Source organism: Homarus americanus, unplaced genomic scaffold, assembly GCF_018991925.1.
Source record: "Homarus americanus isolate GMGI-L3 unplaced genomic scaffold, GMGI_Hamer_2.0 scaffold39745, whole genome shotgun sequence".
Taxonomy (NCBI): domain Eukaryota; kingdom Metazoa; phylum Arthropoda; class Malacostraca; order Decapoda; family Nephropidae; genus Homarus; species Homarus americanus.
This window is the reverse complement of record NW_024714068.1, coordinates 780709-804234: the sequence shown is the minus strand read 5'-3', so window position 1 is coordinate 804234 and position 23526 is coordinate 780709. Positions and strand designations below refer to the sequence as shown.

Here is a 23526-nt window from a genome sequence, read left to right as displayed (position 1 = left end):
GACACTCGACTGAGTAGTGCCCCTTGAGATGCTTATACACCTCAGTTAGGTCGCCCCTTGCCCGTCTGTAGTATAAGCTGGGCAAGTTCAGGCGCTCCAATCTCTCAGGGTAGTTGAGGTGCCGAAGTGCAGGCACCAGTGTGGTGGCCCTCCTTTGAACATTTTCAACCAACTGACAGTCCCTAGTATATCTCGGGGACCAGACGGGGTGACAGTACTCCAGATGGGGAAGCACTTCACTCTTGAAGATCGTTACGAGGGACGGACCGTCTAGATATCTGAACGACCTTCTTATAAGACCCAATAATTTATTTGCCTGATTTACCTTCTTCTCGCAATAGCCCGAGAACTTCAGCTCATTGTCAACATACACACCTTGGTACTTCTCACATTCAGTCTCAAATAGTGCAGTTTCTTCATCTCGTTGGGACATATGATACGCCTCCTTACCGTTGGTACGCCCCAGGTGCATCCTCTTACACCTCGTGGCATTGAATCTCAGCAGCCATTTCTTCGACCATTTTTGGAGCTCACAGAGGTCCTTCTGCAGCTCTTCACAGTCCGCTTGGTTCTTGATTTCCCGAAATACTTGGCGTCATCAGCAAACATTTGTATGGAGAAGTGTACAACGTCAGGCATGTCATTTATGAAACAAACAAACAGCAGCGGGCCCAATATACTGCCCTGTGGTAGCCCGCTTGTGACAGGTACAGATGATGATTTCGTGCCATTAATTACCACACACTTCGGGATCGAACCAGTGACATGAGCCAAACGCTGTAGCCATTAAGCCACAACACTCCACTGTTTCCATGTGGGCGTTAATAGAATAATGTATAGGTACTACTCTGACCATGATATTGCATTATTTACTGACATGTGCCAGAGTAGCTGGCACTATAAAAATACATTTCTGGTAGTTTCTTTGTTGCCAGAAATGGAACAAAATACTTAGTTTCATAACTACGTTTAAATTTGGTCCTGTATTTTGAAACCTCACTAATTCATACTGATTGTGGGAATGGATAACACCTAAAATCCAGTAGTTTCGCTGAAAATATTAGCAATAATTACTGCTACCAATAAGTTAATGTGTGCAGAGTTGACAGCAGTTAATTAAGATAGCTATGGCTAACTTAGTTCAGTTTAAAAATACGTCATTACCACTTCGTAAAACTATTATATATCATAAAAAAATACTTTTGACTTATTACATAAAACTAAAAGCCTTTATCATCACTGAGCTGCTCTGGATTTCAGTTGCCATGGTGACGACGACATAAGTTCACAACAGCCACAAAATTCATACATTACTGATTCCATGAAATACTCCCGACATATATTTTAACAAGACTATTCCTTATAACAACCTACCAACTTTTATATTAAGAAAAGAGGATAAGAGAAGTGAACAAATTGAATGTTTATTTGTGTGCGGACCTCAGACTTCAGCTCACCGTTCAACCATGGAGTCATCTGGTACTCCATCATGTGAACAAAGTGATAAATCAAAGCGATATGACCGTCAGTTGAGGTGAATTTCCATATTTTAGACTCGTATATTATGTATCTAATTACCATTCAGCTCTACTTCATATATTATTACATTGTCTTTAGTATAAGTTTGGTTTTAGACCCTAGTGACATGTGTATGGATTTGTTTATATTTGGGTTTGTTTTCACTGACTGTCACTTGATTACCTTTATTAACATTATAATCAGTATATTTGTCATTTATATCAGAGAGTAGTGTTGGATGTGGTTATAACTCAGATTAAATAGTGGAGAAAGTTGTATGTCCACCAAAGATTGTGATGTTGAGGTGAGGAAGTGTCCATGGTATTGAAACTATAGGTTAGGTTAGGTTAGGTCATCACTTAGATTTTATTTTTGTGGAATCTTCTGCTTTGTTTTATTGTAGGGAGACACTCATCCAGATGTAGGGGGGGAACGGTATGGTAATTGTATACGACTAACCCGCTGCCGAAATTGATTGTAAAGATTATAAAAATGCCGGATTTTCACTTATTTTATATTGGACATTGTTGTATTTTGTGCAAATGTGTTAAAAAATTTATATTTTTAAAATAAACGTTACTTAGCAGACCCCCCGGTATATTAAACAGAAAGAACTTACTATGATATGGTGAAATTTGAGGCATTTTCTGGACGTGAGATGATACGGCCTCATCAGCGCTATGCAGCCCTGGCGGCGGAGTGATTTATTGTGGTGGCGGGAAATGTCGAGCCACGGGAGGAAGTGATGAACAAATTTGTTTCCGGTGTGAAAGCACAGGGATTCCCGCTGTGTGGACAGTCTCTATTTAAAGGAACAATGCCGTGGTCTTTGAACAATTGAAGGGTCTTGTTGTCTTTATCCCTAAATTCGTAAATAACGTACATGTAAGACCAGCGACAACCTTCACACCTCATGCTGAGAAACAAACTGCCCCGAGCGCCGTAAAAGCGCCTCAGCTAAGCGCGGCCTCATTACCGCCCGGAAGACAAACTAGTGTGAGCCTAGGCGCCTAATTACCTGTGAAACAAAAAATTTGCACAATAAATAATTATCATATCAGAACTCACTGATGAAAATAATATGAGAAAATAAACAGTAATAAAAATATCTCAACCGTGGGTTAGTCCTATACTGTATATTAACCAACGGTATGATTTTACGACACAGTAAATAGTTTTGTTTTTTTTTAACTTCAAGAAGAGGTTAGTGTCCTGTGTGTCAACTTAAATAGTGAAGGTTAAGTATTATTGAAATTTCACTCCCAATTGGGTTAGAGCAATTTTGGGTTCACCAGAAGTTATATCTTGTCATTTGCAACAACCTTTAATAATACCACTTGTGTCGCAAATTGATAATAACCGAGATGGTAAATTCACGTAGGAAATTTATGTAAAATATTGCTCGGCCATCAGGGTTGATGTTACCTCTACAAACTCTCTGTGACTATGAGAGACAACTAGCAGTTTTCCAGAGTTAAAATGTTACTTTGGTTATGTTTTGGTTAGGTTTGGTGTTGCTTTAGTGTTGTATCAGTTCTACAAAATGCACTGTCTGTTAAAATTGTGTTTGAAATGGATAGAGTTAGGGGATATTTTTGCTGGCTACATCAGCCAGTTTATATTTAACATGTTTATACAGTATTTCAGTTGTACAGTACTGTATAGTACTGAATATATAATACAATACATTATATCGATCAGATTGAAATTTGAACATGAAAATGAATGGCAAGGTTTGTCTTTTGGTATACAGTGCAGATATATTTATGAACAGCAAAATACAATAAAATACAGTACACTATTGAGATACTGTAGTCATTAATTATAAGATAGAGCATATACGGTATAGGAACTTGTACAGCATTTTGCAAACAACAGTTCTTATGAGGTAGAGCATATGTATTGTATGTACCGTATATAATTATTTACTGATGCTGAAACCCAGGAACTGATTAAGAATATATTTTCTTTTCAGATTATGGGGTGACCATGGGCAAACATCTTTAGAAAATGGTCATGTTTGTCTTATTAATGCCAGTGCAGCAGGAACAGAAACACTGAAATCATTAGTTTTGCCAGGAGTAGGAGCAGTCACCATTGTTGATGATGCAAAGGTCACACCAACCGATGTTGGCAACAAGTAAGTCAAGAAATACTGTACAATATTTCCTCAACTTTTTCTTTATTCCATTTGTGCCCCTTATCAGCTTACTAACCATTCAGACGGTTGGTCTATCCACTGTTAGTACAGGCGGAGACCAAGAAACCTGCGATGTTTGGTAGGGTCACACTGGATAATACAATTCTCATGTGTATCTGGAATTTTCCACCTTGCAATACAGACAATATAGACCCCAGTCCAACCTGGAATTTGGGCCAAACCATATAAGCCTTCCTCCCAATTAATCTGCATTAGAGGGAGTTTACCAACTGTCACAGTGAAAAGCACAGTAGTTAAGAAGATGCCTGCTGTAGACAGTGGGGTTTCTGTTAATATCTACCTTAAGCATCAGGACCGTCACTTTTATCTGTACTTGTTTATTAGTAATTCCTTTTATTCATAATGTAAGAGGTGCTGGGGGTGTAAACATGATAATTAAAGTTATGAATGATTAGCATTTTGCTGTTCTTCTGCTTGATGGAAAATCACAGTGATTTCTTTTTCGTGATTGAAGCTTGTCAACAATTTTTTAATTCATGTAACTTGAGAGACTTTATATTTTTCTTTTGTACAATCTTATGTATTTGCATCTTACTTTACTCCTTATCCTCTTCATTGTTTTATTTTATCTCCTACTATGCCTAAGGTCACACTAGAATAACCCATTTTAGTACATCCTTCTTTCCTTACACAGCCAAACTGTGGAATGTTCTGCCTTCTTCTGTGTTTCCTTACTCATACGATGTCTCACTTCACAAAGTTGGTTTTCCGTCATCTTCGTGGTGTAGATTAATATCATCCTTTTCTTTTCTATTTTTAATTTCTTTTTACTCCTATTTTTTCACCCCCTATGCCCCATTGTGGGTCGATGACCTGTACCCGGATGGGCTATTTACCGTAAAAAAAAAAAGTTTCTCCTCTTCCTATTAGTTCTTTTCTCATTTGTTTTTGTTTCTGGACAGAAACCATTACTCTGACCTTGATTAATTTTAAAATATTTAGCTTTTCAATTTATATTTGCTGTCAAAGTATGGGGCATTGCTTTCTGTTCAAATATCCTTCTATTCACCCGTTTACTGTACAGGTATTAGTCTTCTTCTGGTTTTACTGAAGGGACTCTGTGATTACCCTACACTTGTCTGGCTCAACAGTTTCCTGTTTCTGTTGGAATGTATGTAAGATTTTATTATATAAGTTTCTACTGTACTGTACAAGTTTAAATGACAGTAAAACAATAAGGCATACAGTAGTTGTTATTTTAGCATATATTTTTCATCTCCATTCTCTCCATAGAAACAACTGGAAATTATTCATTGAACTTGGCATAAGTTTAAAGGGGAATAAGACAATATTACTTACCAAATAAATCTTTGGTTATTAACCCATTCATTAGGGGAGTGCCACTTTTATTATTTTATAATGTTAATGCCAAACAATATTATTCAGCTCAGAGGGAACCCTGTACACAAGTGGTTAGGAGATCAAAATTGACTGGTTCTTGGGGACATCTGTTTGTGGCATGTGCTGTACTGTATTGTCAACATTTTGTACATCATAGTCGAATTGATGCTGAATAATTTTATTTTCATTCAACATTAGTGGTACATGTATGTCCTCGCACATTGTGGGAGGGACAATTCACTACCTAGTACTGTACTGCACAAGCCCAATATGATTCCGAGATTGATGGTGCCTCTTATTGTTGAGTAATTTCCCTTCATTTAATATGTGTGAGAATGTATACTGTACAAGTACAGTATAGTATTGTACAGGTATATGATTTATTAAAAGGCCTATATTCTTATGGGTATTTTCCTTTTGACCAGCTATTTACACAAATGAGAGTTGCATTTCTGTTGGTTTGGCTAGAAAATTTAACATTACCAGTAGTTTAAATGTTGAAATTATGTCCAGTACAGTACTGAATATAAGTTTGGGGGATTTTTTTCTATTTTCTTGCAAATATGATATCAGTTTCTTGTAAATAATGTTTTTATTTTATGAATTACGGCTTATGATTTGTTTTTACTTTTTTACTTAAAGAAATATACCTTTTCATTTCACAGCTTTTTTGTGGATAGTGATAGTGTTGGACGACCACGAGGAGAAGTGGCGCTACGTCTCTTACTAGAGCTGAATCTTGAAGTTCGGGGGACGTTTGTTGACCAACCTCTGCAGGAGATTCTAGACAATCAGCCAGATTTCTTTGTCCCGTTTACCTGTGTTATTGTTACCTGCTTGCCAGAATGGTATGGTGTGTCAAGTATACAGTAGATTATAACAGTTTCTTACTTTACATTTTTTATGTACTGTGTCTTTAACATTTTCATGGTTGTCGGATACAGTATACGTTTATGCATACTGCACTTTATAAGTTATGTGAAATAAGAGTGAAAACATCATCTTGTTCACTGACTTATAAACTGTAGCAATTTTTTAAGCCTATGTACAAATTTTATTGTTATCATAGCATGAAATTAGACCCAACACTTTCCTCCAACCAAAAAGTCAGGCACACTTATAAACAAAGCAGTTACACGCAAATGATTGAGTTTGGTTGCGTTTGGATTTTTGGATTAAATTAGAATTTTAACCAAAGGGGACAAAAGTTCAGATACCTGGAAGATTTGGATACCGGTAGTTGGAATTTGGATGAAAGGAATTGTACTATACAGTACAGGTATTGTCAGGTGAAAAAATCTGATATAATCTACAAATATGCATTCATTGACTCAGGAGTATGATTTATAACTTCTTATGATATCTGAATATCAGTTAAGTACCTAAGAGCAACAGTGTACAGTATATCACTGTTAGCATAATGCATTTCATTGTTGCCATTCACACACACACACACACACACACACATTTGAAAATCCTTCATAGTGGCTTGATAACATATTACAGTATTTAATGTATGTGGAAAGTAACAACTCTTTCTAATGCTTCCCATGTCCCAATTACAATACATAAAATTTGGATATTAGAATAATGGTAACTGCCTACAGTATTTGCTTCCGAGACCACAATAATGGGAATGTATGTTCACATTTAGCCTTAATTTACCATACACAGAATAATCTTTTCTCATTATGTAGGTATGGCTCACTGACAAACTTTGGGTGAGGTAGTAATGGTAGTGGGGTAGTGCTAGAATGCACAAACAATTACGGTAATACTTTCGGGTATTTTTGAGACTTTACTAAAATTTGCATCTGATAGTAAGCTGCATCCCCGCTCATCCCTCGTTTAGCGATAATTTCACAATGTTAGGTTTTTCAGGAATGCAACCCCATCGTTAAATGGGGGGATACCTGAATTATGAGAATGTTGGACAGACATTGGAAATTAGGAAAGCTCACTGAGTTCAGTTTATTATGGGAAACTTTAAGCTAAAATTAATAGGATCATGAAATAGAATTTTTTTGCTCAGAAGTGGTAGAGAAGTATGATACATATTGTAGTTATAGTGTGATACTGTAGGAGAGTTGGGTTTTATACATGTACTTTATACAGTATTGATATGAATTGTTGTAATTTATACCTGTATTGATATTAATGGATTTGTATTTACTTCATTTGAAGTCCTGTAGGTGTTTACTTATTTTTTAGGGGCTGTGTACATATGGCACTCCTGTACTGTAGTAATCACTGTCTGATTCTTTATTCAAATTGTATAAAAAGGATCAGTGCAACTAATCTGCTCTTTTTAAGTTTGGAGGGAATAGCAAAGATAGATAGGTATATTGATATTGAGGGTCCATATTAAAACAACCTCATTTGTAATTTCTAAAAGTTACTAAAATTGTTTCTCACTCTTGCAGTACACTCTTGATGCTCTCCAAAGTGTTGTGGGAAGCAAGCATTCCTTTGGTGGTTATTCGCAGCTATGGCATGATAGGTTACATCAGAGTGCAGGTGAGTGCTGAAGTTTTTTTGGTTAACAATAAAAAATTAGTTAAATTTCTCGGATCTCACTTTCCAAATGTTGGTTATTGGTATTGCAGGTTTAAAAAAAGAATTGATATTATTGTACTGTTCTGTTTTTCCAAGACCATGGTGAAGGTTATTATCTATTTGAGTACCCTGTTTATTGTTCCCTTAGTTGTATTAGGTTAATGCAGACAAGAAATCATATCGTACTGTATTGTAATGAAAGATATGTACTGTATAGTATCTCAAAAAAAATGTATCTGTCCACACTGTATGAATCATTATAAGACCATGGATGATAGATATTGGGACATGCATTTACTTTGATATATAGTTTAACATAAGTAATGCAATGTGTATCTATTTTGGCGTAATTATTATGATATACGGCTTCCAAATGTAGTAGGATCATTATGCCACAGAGCCGTGCATACTAACCCTCCTGGGACACGATGAATTGCTTGTAGCATTTTGGAAGTCATCGGACCCATGCGGGCAGATACTTTTTTGAGATACTGTACATACTGTGCTCAAGTGATGCACATTGAACTCTAGCTTTTTAAACTCTTTGTGTATGGGAATATTTCATATCAGTTACTACTGTATAATTCAATTTTTTTTTTTTTTTTTTTTGGTACATCATATGATACTGTACATATTTTAGCTGTAACAGACTTCTTACATGGTAATGAAATCATGCAGCAACATTTATAAAGATTATTTTCATGTCTTTAGAGCAGTGGTTCCTCACCTTTTGTAAGCCCTGGGCCACATTTGTCATTATAAATTAGGTGGAGGGCACCTTTGGATCTACGTTCAAGATAAAAAAGAAAAAACATATACAGTTTTACAGTTATTTACAGTTTTACACAAGTCTACTAACCGTTTAACTGTTACCGTTACATATACTTGTTACATTTACTCTTAGATCATGTTAGCTCTCTCTCTCTCTCTCTGGTAGTTTTACACACGCCCTGTATACGACAGATTTGGGACAAACGGGGATCCTCTTTCTTTCTAAAGTTGTAACAAGTTATTAAATATTTTCAATATTTTCAATCTGACAGCTTCCTAATTATTTCAAAATTTTCTAATAAACCCATGCGGTCTCCATAATATGGTTCCGCGGGCGCCATGGTGCCCACGAACTACAGGTCAGGACCACTGCTTTCGAGGAATGCCATTTTATTTTACTTGCTTTTGTATTAAATGTTTGACAGTAAATGAATAGAGTCAGTCTTTGTTCTTGTCTCTGAGCAGAAAAAAGTTTGTAAGAACAAAAAAATAAAACAATTGTATTTGTAAAACACACTTGCCCCCAGATGTGTCATAAATGAGACATAACTCCTGAAGTAATCAATAATATGATTAAAATGAAACTTGATCTCTATTTGCACATGACAATCTTTTATTGAATTTAAGTTAATCCCTCCAACTGTTTTCTTTTTACGAGTAGAGATAAATATGGGACAGATAGACGGAAGTATGTATGAAGTTGACCACAGCAATATTTCCCTCACTATACTGTAGTGTGGTCAGAGTAAAATAACATATACAGTAATTTTATACCATTGAGAGTAATGTTACTTGGTGAAACAAAAAGGATTCTCTGCCCGACTGTTGAATGACAGGAGTACAATCTATTTATAGTTAATTGAAGTTATTGGCAATTTGACTTAACTTTCACAGAAAACTTAGCTTCTGCATACAGTACTGTAAATTTTAATTTTCACAAAAAACTTATTGTGAATTCTACTACTGTAAATGTTTTTTAAGATATGCTGTGTACAGTATTTATGACTGAAACTACAGTGTTATGTTTTGTTTATGTTAAAATTTGTTACAGATTGAAGAACATGCAATTGTTGAGAGTCACCCTGACAATGAGATGCCTGACCTGCGATTGGACAGACCCTTCTCTGCATTGCAAAAATATATGGATAGCCTTGACCTTGATTCTATGGACTCCAAGGAACATTCTCACGTACCTTACGTCGTCATTCTTTATAAGCATTTACAGATTTGGAACCAACAGCACGGAGGACCACCCAAAAATTATAAAGAAAGAAAAGCATTTATCGAGCTTTGTAAAACAGGTGCAGCTCATTGTTTTGTTGTTTTTGTTTTGTATTTACTTCTAATGTACTGTACTGTACTTGCTCACTTGCTCTGTTCAGGTAGAGTTCTTTTTCATCCCCTTTTTCTTTGCTTCATCTGCCCAAGGTACAGTATATATCTAGGTTGTACAAGGTGTCTCATAGGTCATGCACCCTAAGAGAATTAATGTTTTCTTCTTTTTTCTTTTTCAAGTGAGAGAATCGATACATATCAATGAAGATTAGGTGATGAGAACCAATTGAATTACCATTGAAGTGTCTGGACCACACACCTCTTAATTTCTTCATCTGGGGCCACCTAAAATCTGTCATCTACTAAGATCATCCAAGAATCATTGAGGTGAATCCAGAGAAAGATCTCGAGAGGTGTGAGACCTCTGTGCCCATTCAATTGGCCCCCATCACCCAATCTTTGTTGATTTGTTATGATTCGCTCACCTGAAAAATAAAAAATAAAGAGAAGAATATTAACCCTTAGTCATTGGTGACGTTCTAGAACGTCCGTCCAGCTAGCCCCGGGTGACGTCCCAGAACGAGTGCCTATTCCCGCCACTGTTTAAATGCCCAGCATGGTTTATCAGGTTCCAGTGTGACTATTTGCTTCTCACACCACTCGCTCAGCCACAGGGAAGCTTCCTAAACATAATTACCTACTTTTGTTTGTTTCATTTTCATTGTTTGTCCATTTTATCATGTTGTATCAAAGTAATATTGCTAAAAGTAGTGTAGTTGTATTTTAGGGTAGTATTACTGTAAAACAATGCCTTGATTATGTTATAATTGTATTTATTTGTGGAATTATTATTATTTTAAGTATTACTTGCTCTACCAAACACAAAGACGGGTTGGCGACCGACTGGTGAGTGTTGCCAAGCACTTTTTTATGAAAAATTATGCAAATAAAATATTCTAAATAAATTATTTATAGCAAATAAGTATATTAAGATCAGTAAATACATACATTATTGGCCACCTCGGACACAAAGGCGAGCTAAACATAGCTGCTAAGTGCGTAGGGACCACAAGCATCAGCTGTCAAACCAACACTGTCTCCTTATCTCTCCCTCTCCTCCCTCCCTCAAGTTTCTAGAGGGTCAATATATATAGTTGTTCTTGCTGAATTTTTTATTGTTATATTTTAAAAGGTTAAAAATTATTTTTGGAAAAGTTGATTTTTCTCGATTTACCCGTGTGAGGGGTACTGCCACCAGCACCCTAACCCGGGGCTTAAGGGTTAACTTGCCTAGGGTGTTCAACCCTTCCTGTACATCATCGGCTACAGTGTTATTACCCAAGGTGTAATTTTTGGTGTAATTTCTGAAACTGGTGACAGGATTAATTCTGGGACAAGTTACAGGTATGTGTGCAAATTGTGGGGACATATTTATTGCCACTGTTAAATGTAGTCTAGTTCAAGATAGATTGTCTTTGTGGTTATTTTTATAAATTTACCTGATTTTTTATTCACTGTCTTTTTTTTATTAGTGCACATCTTAAATCAGGGGTGCTCAGTCTTTTCTGCAAAAGGGCTAAACATTATATTTAGCAGTACATGTACTGTGGGCTGTATGACAATATTAATGGTGTTAAGTGAGGCACATAATGAAATAATTTTTTTTTTTTTTTACGGAGAATAGCCCACCCAGGCACAGGTCATGGGGCCTAGGGGGCAAAAAAATAAGAGTAAAAGGAATTAAAAATAGAAAAGAAAAAGATTGTATTGATCTTCACCACAAACATGCTGGAAAACCAACTTTTTAAAGTAAGACAGATTGTATGAGTATGGAAACAGAAGGCAGAGCATTCCACAGTTTGGCTGTGTGAGGAAAGAAGGATGTACTATAATGGGTTATTCTAGTGTGACCGACAACCACGAAGAAACCGTGGGCACCGCGGGCAAGACGAGCTTTACGAGCCCACGGCCTTGCCAGCGGTACACAGGATGGCAAATCCACCGAACATTGCCTGTTAAAGTCCCTGTAAAAGAGAGAGTGAAGCAACATTGCAGTGAAGAGAAAGGGAAGAAAGATTATCAACTAAAGGAGGAGAGTTAATAAGATGAAATGCCTTTGATTCCACCCAATCTAACAGTTAGACAGAAGAAGAGCCGCCCCAGATATGAGAGCAGTGCTACAAATTAGGACAAATGAATTCCTTATAAACTTGAAGCAACTGCTCAGGAGTGAAGTAGCTACGGCATCTATACAGCATTCCCAGCTTTCGGGGGGCAGCTTTAGGAATGTTGTGGATGTGTGGCTTCCATGACATAGAGGAAATGGTGAGACCTAGCATATCTATTTTAGAACTTGGCAGAATGATTGCATCCTGAATTGTGATTGGTGGGAGAGCATCTAATTTGGAAAGTGTAATTGGTAAATACTGAGTTTTATTACTATTGAATTTAACCAAGTTTCTACCTCTCCATTCGGGGATGCTACACAGATCCGCATTGATAGATGAAATGATATCGGCTCTAGAAACAGATCTAGTTTGAGAATTACGGGGAAGGGAAAAATGTGAAGAAGAGTGAAGTGTAGAATCATCAGCGTAAGAATGGATAGAATTAGTAGCTGAAAGAAAGAACCCTGAGAGACACCACTATTGGTCGAGAAAGAGCGAGAGGTCGATCCCTCGACGACAACTGCCATGGGTCGGTTCTCAAGGAAGCTAGAAATTAGGGAACAAAGTGGGGGAGAGAAACACCATAAGAGGGAAGTTTAGAAAGCAAAGACTTGTGTCATACCCTTTGTTAACTATGCTAATTTTCATGAAGGCCAGCTTGCTAGAAATCTGCCAGGCAGATTATAAAGTAGCTAAAAACCCTATATGAACAAGATTGCAAATTTACTTGCCAAACTGCTGGATAAATTTGCTAGAGTTAGCAGGAAAACAGCTAAAATGAAAACACTGTCTGCTTTTCTTTCAAGCAAAAAAAAGCTTTTGGGACTAGTCCAAGATCTGCTTAACTCGCATTCTGTTACACTGTTAGTCCGTCCATTCATGGTCATCAAAACCTAGTTGATCTTTACATTTTCTTCACATTGATCTTGAAAACAATATCTGAATGTGAATCATTTCATGTTACTGTAAACTTATAAATCAGTGTCTTGACAAACATACTATAGGATAAAGGCACTTGATTTATGGAGGGGCTGCTGACTGGATATGCCTGCCTTAAACTAATTGATATTGCTTGTCTTTAAGAACTTGGGCAAAAATATTAAGCAAAATATTGCTCTCTCTATTTCATATTACAGTACTTTTATTTGCTCTTTGTTTGGCTGCATTCCATAACAGCAATTCTTGTTTGTCCTTGAACACAAAAAATTCAGTATAACCTTACTCATAACAATTTCACATAACTAGAACATAAATTTTCAGGTTGATATTCCTCTACTAACTGAAATTTTGTTTGAATTAATCTGTTCAAATGTTCTATATTTCTCATGTGGTAATTGTATGTGCATCTTCCACAATAGAATGATGATTGGTTATACAGTTTCAAGAAAGTGGGACCTGTATACATATACTGTACTGTACAATCTCTCTTCTTCTGAAATAAGAATGGCAGCTCACGGAACCTGTACCTTATGGAGCACTCAACTTAAATGTTATTAAATAAATGCCATGTTAGCTCTGTTGAGTTAGTTTAATCCTATGACCCAGTCTGACTTGGTCTGTACAGTTCCAGCAACACACACACACACACACACACAGCATGCACACCCGGTAAAAAAATATATATTTACAATTTGTGTGTGTAGCAGAATGACACCATAAACAAAAGTCTTTTATAAAGGCCCATGAGACATACACTTATTCACCAATCATATTGCAATGAACTAATTTTATATTTCAAATGAAATAACTAAATTATGCTTACCACAATTAGTAGGAAATGTCTCGCAATCATGCCTACCAACCCTAGTGAGACAACAGGATTGTTCAGTTCCAAATTCATCAGACCCCTTCTGAAAGAGACTTTTTAATTTGAGAGTACAATATACACATTGAGTGTAATTGGTATGAGTTAATATGACTGGTTGAGTGATGATAGTGGTACCACAGTCTACTGAGCCAACAAGCCAGGGTTATGATAGGCAGTATTTAATTTGATGCGAGAAGTCATGTGTAAATTTTACTCCTGTAATTCAGGTTATTGGCTGATCAACCCATCCTAACCTCCCTGTTATAGAGAATAAATGTATTTCCATATACTGTACAAGTACTGTACAGTGTATTTTGAAGTACCATCCGTTTTCTCATGCTTGTGTCCTTCTCTAGCTCAGTATTCATGTAGTACAGTATGTATTGCACTCTAATACCTTACCTTACTCTTCTCTTTCCAAATTTTCCCCTTCTCCTTCCCCCAGCATCTTCACTAATTGCTACTCATCAGTACAAATAGATGACATATGCTTCACTTTTTAATTGCCAAACCAACAGCCAGTATATTTAAGTTTGATGGAAGATGAAGAGATGATTGTTAGTGAAAATTTTTGAGTGTTTTTAGGCTGAGTACATAACTAATCTTTCTTTACATTCTAGGTATGAGAGAAAAGGAGAATAGTGAGATTGAAGAAAACTTTGAGGAAGCAGTAAAGGCAGTGAACACCTCCTTATTGCCTACATCGATACCATCTGGAGTACAGTCCATCCTGAATGAGGCAGCCTCTATCACACCAAGTCCTACAACTAAACCCTTTTGGATAATGGCCCGAGCCCTTCATGAATTTGTTACTTCAGAGGGTCGCGGAGCTTTACCAGTGAGGGGAACTATACCAGACATGACCGCAGACTCTGAGAAATATATCAAGATCCAAAATCTGTAAGTATCAGTCATGTCATTATATTCCTAACAAATATCATGCTTGTGATGTGTTTACTGGGTCTGTCCCAGTTCTAGTTTAAATCAAATCAAAATAATTTTATGGCCATTTTCCATGCTTGCGTGGGTTAGATGTGATTACCTGATGGCAGCTCTCCATGCTGCAAAGTCTCTTGCAATCTTTCTAACCAGAATCTTAACTCTCCACCCCTCCACATTCAGGCTCCAAACTGTAATTCAGTTTCTAAATACCAGTGAACATGATAGTATACTGGTATGGAGACAAAATCCTGATCAGTTTTGGGGGTCACTGAGTTAAAATTTCAGGATTTAATTCCTAAAATGTGATTCTGGTTTCCTATTCACAAATGAATGATAATGCATTGGTATCTTTTCCATGGGGAAAAGAAAGTCCTGATTGGTTTCAGGGTCACTAGGTCACAGTTTAGGGTTCTTAAAGCCCAAACTACAGTTTTGGTTTCTGAACCATAACTTGAATTTCCAAGTGCCATTGAAGATGATATTGCATCAGTATCATGTCCCAAGGAAGAGAAAAGTCTGTAGGTAACCCCTTGCCCACTTAAATTTATATTTGAATTGAAACACAACAATAATACAGTAATAAAAAACATACACTGTACTGTACATGGTTTTGTCTTCGGGGAACACTTTTTACAAAATGAAAAGTTGCAGAACATCTTAAGTGTATTTATTCAGGGAACAAATAATAATGAGACATGTAAGTGTTGTGAGCTACTTGAGGTATTACACTATTGGATTCCAAGCTGAATTTGGAAGATATTAGTGAAAGAATAATTTAATGAGATAAAAATCTATGATATATTGCATGTAGTTCATTGAAGGATTCTGATTATATGTGTCACATCCTGGAGCTGCTTCTGTCAATTTTACTCTACTCCAATTATACATGGAGAATAAAGATGTATTTTTAAGGCTTCATCCCTGAAGTTTCATTGTTTCACCCTTTATAGTTAGGCGTGGAATAAATTACTGTACAGTACTACCTGAATTTATAGTATTAGGCTTTACATGAGATTCATTTGCAGGTATCGTGAGCAGGCGGCACAGGATGCTGACTGGGTGTTAAGAAGAGTGCAGGAACTTAGTCAACAGTTGGGTCCAAGAAAGATTGTGACATCACTAGAGAGTGATATAAAAAACTTTTGTAAGAATGCTCATGCCTTACGAGTCATTAAGGGTAAATCCATTGCGGAGGAATATAAAGGAAGCATCAACCTTGGTGAAATTGGTACGTTTAAATTGGATACTTTTTATGGCGTGTAGCTGTCAGTGTTGTAAACCCTCTCCATATCCTTGTATGGAGGTGTTGGGCTGTTAACCCTATCTTCTTGAATTCAGTGACCAAAAAGAAGAAATAACAGATAAATTTGGGTGTTTGTGTGTATGTGGAGGTAATCAGAGTGACAAGGAGGAGATTAAAATTGTGATGAAGGAAAGGGACTTTGTTGTCATGGTGTTGTGCAAAACAAAACTGAAGGACAGAGGAGAGGTGATGTGATGACAAATGAGGGGAGTAAAGTATGAGGTGTCTGAAAAAATAATGTTCTGTATACTCTTCAACTCTGACACAATACCATTTTAATTTTTGGTGTAAATAGCTTTTTGTATATGATATTGTAGTACAGTAAACCCTTGCTATTTGTGGGGGTTAGGTTCCAAGGAATGGCACGAATTGGCAAAACTGCGAATAGCAACTTATACTACCTTGGTGTACTACTTTATACCTACTGTATAATGTGTATGAGAAACTTAGGTCACTAATACTACTTGCCTTCGTATGTGGAAGTTTGAAGCTTGATGAAATGTACTGTACAGTAGGATGAAATCTGGTTACTGAAGCATAAGGAGATCATTAGGATCACTGTTGGAAGACGGTGGTGCAGTGGTGGTTGGTGGAGAGGTGCGTGGCGGGTGACACGGATGGTGGGGTGGCGGGGAGGTAGGTGGTGGAGCAGAGGCAGCAGCAGACCGGGTAGGTGAGGGAGACAAATCAGCTGGGCTTTTAACTGGTTCTTTATTGAAAAACATCGTGAGAGGTAGTTGTTTCCTCTTGGCTTTGAGGACTCTAAACATTTCCTGGTAGGGAACCAATGTCTGGTTGATTTCTCGGACAATCTTAAGGCTCACATTATGGAGAGAGAATCTTCTCTTAAAATTCTTACAGCATCCTTTTAGCACTAAAAGTTGGTTCAGTAGTCACACTAGCCCCTTCTTCACCACCTGTTGACTCATAAAAATGGGCATAGAGACCCTTAGCCTTCTAATGAATCATGTTGCTGTCGATCGGCACATTTTTATGGTGCTGGTCCTCAATCCAAATGTTCAATGCTTTTTCTGTTTTCACAATGTTTTTGTCACAAACAATCTGTGCCACCTTAACACTTGTAGGAGCGTTCGCTTTAACAGAATCACAATTTTCTTGTTCATTCTTCTTTACATACTGCACTGTGGATTCGTTCACCAAACAACCGACCAGCCACGGCAGCACTCATCCCCTCCTTTCACTTATCTAATAATTCAACTTTCTTTGTCAGGGTCATCACTGACTTCTGCCTTTTATGTTTCACTCCCCTAGCATCACTAACAATGACACTAGGCAGTCTTTTAGGGGCCATTTCACACAGAAACACTAAAGTTGCGAGTACAACACAAGATGCTGTGTTGCAGGCAATGGTTGAGCGCAAACAAGGGAGAGGAGGGAGAAGAGACGCTGCGGGCATGTGGGGATGACTCGTTGTGCTGTGGGACAGGCTCGTAAGCTAGCCAACAGCTGCTTACCGTGAATAGTCGAAATTGCGAATCGCCAATCCACGAATAGCAAGGGTTTACTGTACTGCACAGTAGACTCGCAACTTACGTGGGGGGTTACGTTTCTGGGACCCAGCGTAAAGCCAAAAACTGCATGAAGTCAGAAACACTCGTAAATCGCCCTTAAATCACTATATTGTATCCGTACGTACATATACACTAGAACTCGTATATCACTATTGTAATGTAATATAAACATCTGTAACAAGCGCATAACAGCATTAATAGAACACAGACATTTCCTGTATGTAGACAGACATGTGTTGTTGTTTTGAGATAATTCTTCCCCTTCCCACGTCGCTGTGGGGGATCGTCAAGCTCAGATAACGATGCAGGGGAGGATGTGGGCAGGTCAAGATCACTGCGAGAAGTTGAGGGCGTTTGCTGATCTGCTCATGATGTTGATGCTGAGGTTTTCTTAAAGAACATGGTGATGGGAAGCTGTCGTTGTTGTTTCTTAAACTGCTTTAACATATTCTTATACCTATACTGTACTGAGCCATAAGGCTTGTAAGACCTCTCACTATTTTCTCCAACTCACCATCAGTCAGAGTTTCCCTGTGCCCTTCAATTAACTCCTCAAGCATGTCTTCAAACCCATCACCGCCTACAGCCCTGGCCACCTTCACGATGTGCTTTACTTCAGAGTCAATAGTAGGGAATCCTTTGAAGTCACGCGCAGTCACTCCACAGTGCTCGCCAACACAAATTAACTGTCTCTGGTTTCAGTGCATCCACGGCCTCCTTCACAAAACTGATGCAATTGTCAATATTGAAATCCTTCCAGCATGCCATAACACTGTTGTTAGTGCCGTCCTCCATGGCATTGTAAATGCGGACGAAGATGAGGCGTGTGTACGCTGCCTTAGAGCACCGAATCACGCCCTGGTCGAGAGGATGGAGTTGGTGTTGGGTAGAAGGAACACTACCTCGACATCAATGTGTGAGAATTTTATGGCATCCGGGTGACCTGGTGCGTTGTCAACGACCAGCAACACTTTGAAAGGCAAGCCCAGCTTTTCTAGGTAGCTCTTTACCTTGGGGATAAAACATTTATGGAACCACTCAAGGAAAAGCATTGCTGTCACCCAGGCTTTCTTGTCTGACTACCAGTAGACGGGGAGGAGATTCTTATTTTTTCCCTTCAGAGCACGAGGGTTGGTAGACCTATAAATCAAGCCTGGTTTTATCATATACCCTGCTGCGTTTTTCCACATAGCAGGACAGTGACGCGGTCCTTCGCAGCCTTGAAACTGGGGGCCTGCGTCTCAGACTTAGAAATGTAGGTTCTGGCCGGCATTTTCTTCCAAAGCAAACCTGTTTCGTCAGCGTTGAAGACCTGCTCTGAAAGATATCCATCTTCCTCAATTAATTTCCTGAATTCTTCTGGGAACACCCATGCAGCTGCCTCGTCCTCCAATGCCGATTCGCCAGCGAGTAATATTTTTCAGGTTGAAACAGTTCCTGAAACTGTTGAGCCAACCTGCACTGGCTTTAAAATTCTTATCAGAACTAGTGGATGCTTCGCCCTCAGGAACCTCAGATTTAAACTGGTCATAAAAACTCGGTACCTTCTCCCCGAGCACGTTGCCGTCGATGGGGACACGTTTCTGGTTCATATCCTCTACCCAGATGTTTAATGCCTTCTCCACCTTTACTAGAGTTACTTCTCTAACCTGGCTGGACACCTCAGCAATAAATGAGGCACTTGTAGACACAGTTTCACGAATTTCCCTCTCCCGAATCTTGGTGGATCTCACACCTGATTTGTTATGCCCGTACCTCCGTGCCACAGCAGCGATCGACATGCCGCCTTTTATTAAGTCTAACACGGCCATTTTTTCTTCCAGGATCATCACAGAGCGTTGTTTCTTCGCTGGAGGACCAGAGGCAGAGGTTGGCTTGTGTTTGGGCATTATGAACGAGTATGAGAGAGGTTTAAGCACTCTAAATTGACACACACGAGAGGCAGCTGTTACTCCGACGATACACGCGCGGCAACTGAGACAGACAGAGGTGGTAGGGTGGCGCGTTTGACGGGCTTGCGACCCATTTTGAAAGTTTTGAGCTTGAAATTGGAAATTGTATCCTAACCCCCTGGGTAATCAGCGTACAGTTGAAACCGCGTAAGAAAAATATGCATAAGTTGCGAGCCTACTGTACTTAGAAAATTTGTTGAACAAGAATTTTTCTTGAGGAATATTCATAGAATGTTCAATAAGAGGTGAAATATTTCATACTCAAATGTTAAAAGAAAAAGAACAACAATTTCACATTTACTTATATTGTATTCATAAAAACCACATTAAAAATATAGTAACTATGATTTTCTTGCAGGTGCACACTTAGAGAACCCCGAGAGTGAGCTGGTCTGGTACGTTATGCTCCGAGCTGTAGATCAGTTCCACTCTGAGTTTCGAGCCTATCCTGGCTATTTTCAGGATCAGGTGGAAACTGACATTGTTAGATTGAAGGTAAGTTATAGCCTGATTTTTTTTTTATGTTAACATTAATTTGAACTATATTACTTAAAAAAATTCTCAGTGGTGTAAATGTCAACTTTTGATATTAAGCTGATGGTACAAGAATATAACACTTAAAAAAATCTAGTTCAGTGCCATTAGACACTATGCAATTGTAAATACAGTACGTATACAACAGTGTCATGGAGATCTTTTGTTGTGTAGACCGTAAGTAATGTATTACTGTGGTTCTTAGTTTTAGTGTCAAAAGGAGCCTTCCCTATTTAGTACTGTAATGTACTGTATATTTATGTACCAGTATATGTGACATTTGTGGCCTCACTTTTGTACTGTACAGTACAGAACTTGCAACTTGAAATGATGCCACTGGTCATTGAAATTACTGTTTTATAAACATCTTAAATTTAATGTGATTTCCACTGATTTATACTGTTTTAATACAGTGATCCCTCTGTTAACGAGCACCTCGGTTAACGAAGTTTCGGTTAACAAATTACCTTCCATAAGATTCTTAACTTCGGTTAACGAGCATTCCCTCGATTAACGAATTCCTTACGAGTGCCCCTCAACATGTTTTTGCTTGCACACTAGCTGTCGTATTAGTCCGCCAATACAGTAATTGATTCTAGGGCTTAAATTCCTTGCTATTTTAGTAAATATCAAGAAGTTTGTACTATTCAATAATTTTAAAAGTCTTATATTAAAATTTTTTGTAATTTTAACAATTATTTAACGTAATTTAAGTACGTACAGGGAAACTAGTTTTTAGCGCACCAAACAGCCTGTCAACACACCATACAGGCGTCAGTCTCCGTGTCTTTTCAGTGGAGGTAACATCTTGCTTCAGACTCTCTTCAACATAAATGCTTTTTTTTCTGTTTCCAGTCAAATTATTGGTCATTTTGAAATTTAATTTACATATTGACTATATATAGCGCAGTGCAGTGTTGATTTAAAGAAAATAATCTTGAATTACACCAAGTGAACTAAAATTTTATGGGTGAAATGGCGGCATGGGGTGACTTCTCTTCCACCCCAATGCCTTCTCTTCTCCTTTCTCCTCCACCCCCATTCTAATTCCCATCATCATCATCAACCAGGAGCCTTCTACATGCACACCTCAAAGTAAGTGTACTTTACTGCATTTATTTTTAGTTTGTATGTAATTTTCGGTGAGCTGGAACCAATTACCCAAAAACCTATTGAAACAATGGTTTCGATTAACGAATTTTTCGGTTAACGAGCAACCTTCCGGAACGAATTGTGCTCGTTAACCGAGGGACCGCTGTTCTGGTATGTACAGGACAATAAACTCACAATTTAGGCTAATTGTAGGGGAAGGCCACATGTCTTTTTATTAACTTGAAAAATGTTTTATGGGATTGGAGTTAATTTTCGTAATTAATCATATCTTGGTTATCAGAGAAGATTTCCTTTACCCATGTTTCAGTCATTTTAACAAAAAACGTAGCAGGGCACACAGTACTATAAGTGATGGTTAGTTAGATAATTTAATCTATTCACCCAGGCAAATTGATTTCATATACTGTATAACAAAGTAAATGATCACTGTATGAATTTTTTATACAGTTGCATCTTTATTTAATTTTTTTCCAGGTTTGTGTGAATAGGTTATTAGCAGATTGGGGTTGTGGTCCCATTGTCAAAGATGACTTCATCCACGAGATGTGTCGGTATGGAGCAGCAGAGGTACATTCAGTAGCTGCATATATTGGTGGATGTGCAGCCCATGAAGTCATAAAGATAATTACTAGCCAGTATGTTCCCATCAACAACACACACATTTACAATGCCATAACTGCAACTTCAGAAACTTTTATGCTGTGATTATGGTGTGTTGGATAGCTAGCAATAATGAGTCATGTTATCATGTCTCAAACAAAATATATTTAGTAAAATATTTACCATTATGAAGATATTAATAAAGAAAATATGACCATGTCACATTGAAATTGGTAATAGAAAAATAATATCTTTGCTAGAGTTGTAATTCAAAATGAAAAGTTCAACATCAGATCCACTTTTTGTGTTGTACTGTACCTTTTTTATCAGCAAAAATTGGAGGGAGATTTTAGCGAACAAAAGAAATCTATAATATGTTATGTATTGGGAAAAATTAATGCAGTATAAAACAAACTTATACCAATTCTGTGATAACTTCAGAATCATGTAATTAAGTCGTGTTATGGGTGGTTTTGGTGCATCACATTTGGCAGTTTTGTTTTCTCCAAGTGCACAAGGTTGGGAATAATTCCATAAAAATTGCTTGGACACAGGTTAAGTTATGAATATTTCATGAATGCAAAGTTTCCTCTGGAACCAAATTATTTAAGTGCCTAGATTAAGGAGGTCAGTTACTTAGCATGATGTTTTCCTTTGTAATATTGAACTAGCTGTTTAGATTTTTTACAAATTCCACAAATGTTTTACAATATTCCCTATGCACATGGAATTCTTGATCTGAATATAATGAGTATAGATGGAGTATACAGTACATTACTTTGTGATCGCAAATTTTTGTGGTTATATCCATTTTAATATGTGAATTAAGAAAATGTGTTTAGCTCTCATGTAAAAAAAAATATGGTTTAAAAATCCTCAGTGACATGATTTTGTAAAAACAATATTTTAACTTTGAAGGTACAGTACAGTATATGAATATGTAAATACAGAAATATTTAAAATATCTGGAAGTAAAGATACTCAATGTTAATTTAATGTTTTTCTGTTCATGTCACGCACACTTTAGGCCACTTCCTTTATAAATAGATTTTAGGATCACCAGATTTGTATATCTGTTATAAAATACTGTATCTAATTCAATAAATCTGACAACACATTAATGTATTTTGCTACTCTGACATAAATTGATTTGTTATTATTGGTTATTGCTTATTTTGACTTGCATTATTTAGAAAACTTCCAGTTTTGTATCATATCATCTTCAACATTTTACAACCATTCTCCACACTGGTGTGGGTTAACTGTGATTACCTCATGGCAGCTCTCCATGCTGCACAGTCACTTGCAATCTCTCTTTTCAAGTTTTTAACTCTAATGTGATTTTATAAAACCTCTCCCATGTCAATCTTGGCCCACTCCTGGTTCTCCTCCTTTCCACATTTAAGGCTTATCCACATGCCCAAACCATCTCAGCCTGCCTCTATGCAGTACTTAATCAATAAAGCATGCCATTCAAATTTGCGGGGGTTAGGTTATCAAAATGGCCACAAATAGCCAAATCTGTAAATAACATTGGCTGACCAGGGGGGTTACATTTTTATTTGTGTGCAAAGAAATGTATATTCCCTTTGTGTTTGTCTCCAGGACAAACACACGCTATATAAACAGCCCAGTCCCAACCATTGTAAAAATTATCAACAACTTGTAATCAACCAGTGTACAGTGGTCCCTCGGTTAACGAACGGTTCGGTTTACGAAATTTCGGTTAATGAATTACCCCTCCATAAGAATCTTCAATTCGGTTAATGAAAAAAATTTGATTTACAAAATCCTTACAAAAATCACATTTTGTTGTGAGAATCAGCTGATGGGTTAGTCTGCCAATTCAGTAATCTGTTCTACGTTTACATTCTTTTCCAATGGAGTAAATAT

At 37.4% G+C, this 23526-nt stretch overlaps 1 protein-coding gene across 1 annotated transcript; it reads left to right on the top strand.

The window, feature by feature from the left end:
* Window positions 1-1265: 1265 nt before the first annotated feature.
* On the top strand, window positions 1266-22750 carry LOC121875553 (NEDD8-activating enzyme E1 regulatory subunit-like). Its single transcript, XM_042380138.1, has 9 exons — window positions 1266-1534; window positions 3494-3658; window positions 5746-5928; window positions 7504-7597; window positions 9459-9708; window positions 14278-14557; window positions 15625-15827; window positions 19745-19881; window positions 21508-22750. The coding sequence occupies exons 1-9, from the start codon at window positions 1467-1469 to the stop codon at window positions 21736-21738; spliced, it is 1611 nt and encodes a 536-aa protein (XP_042236072.1). The 5' UTR covers window positions 1266-1466; the 3' UTR covers window positions 21739-22750.
* The last annotated feature ends 776 nt before the right edge of the window (window positions 22751-23526 follow it).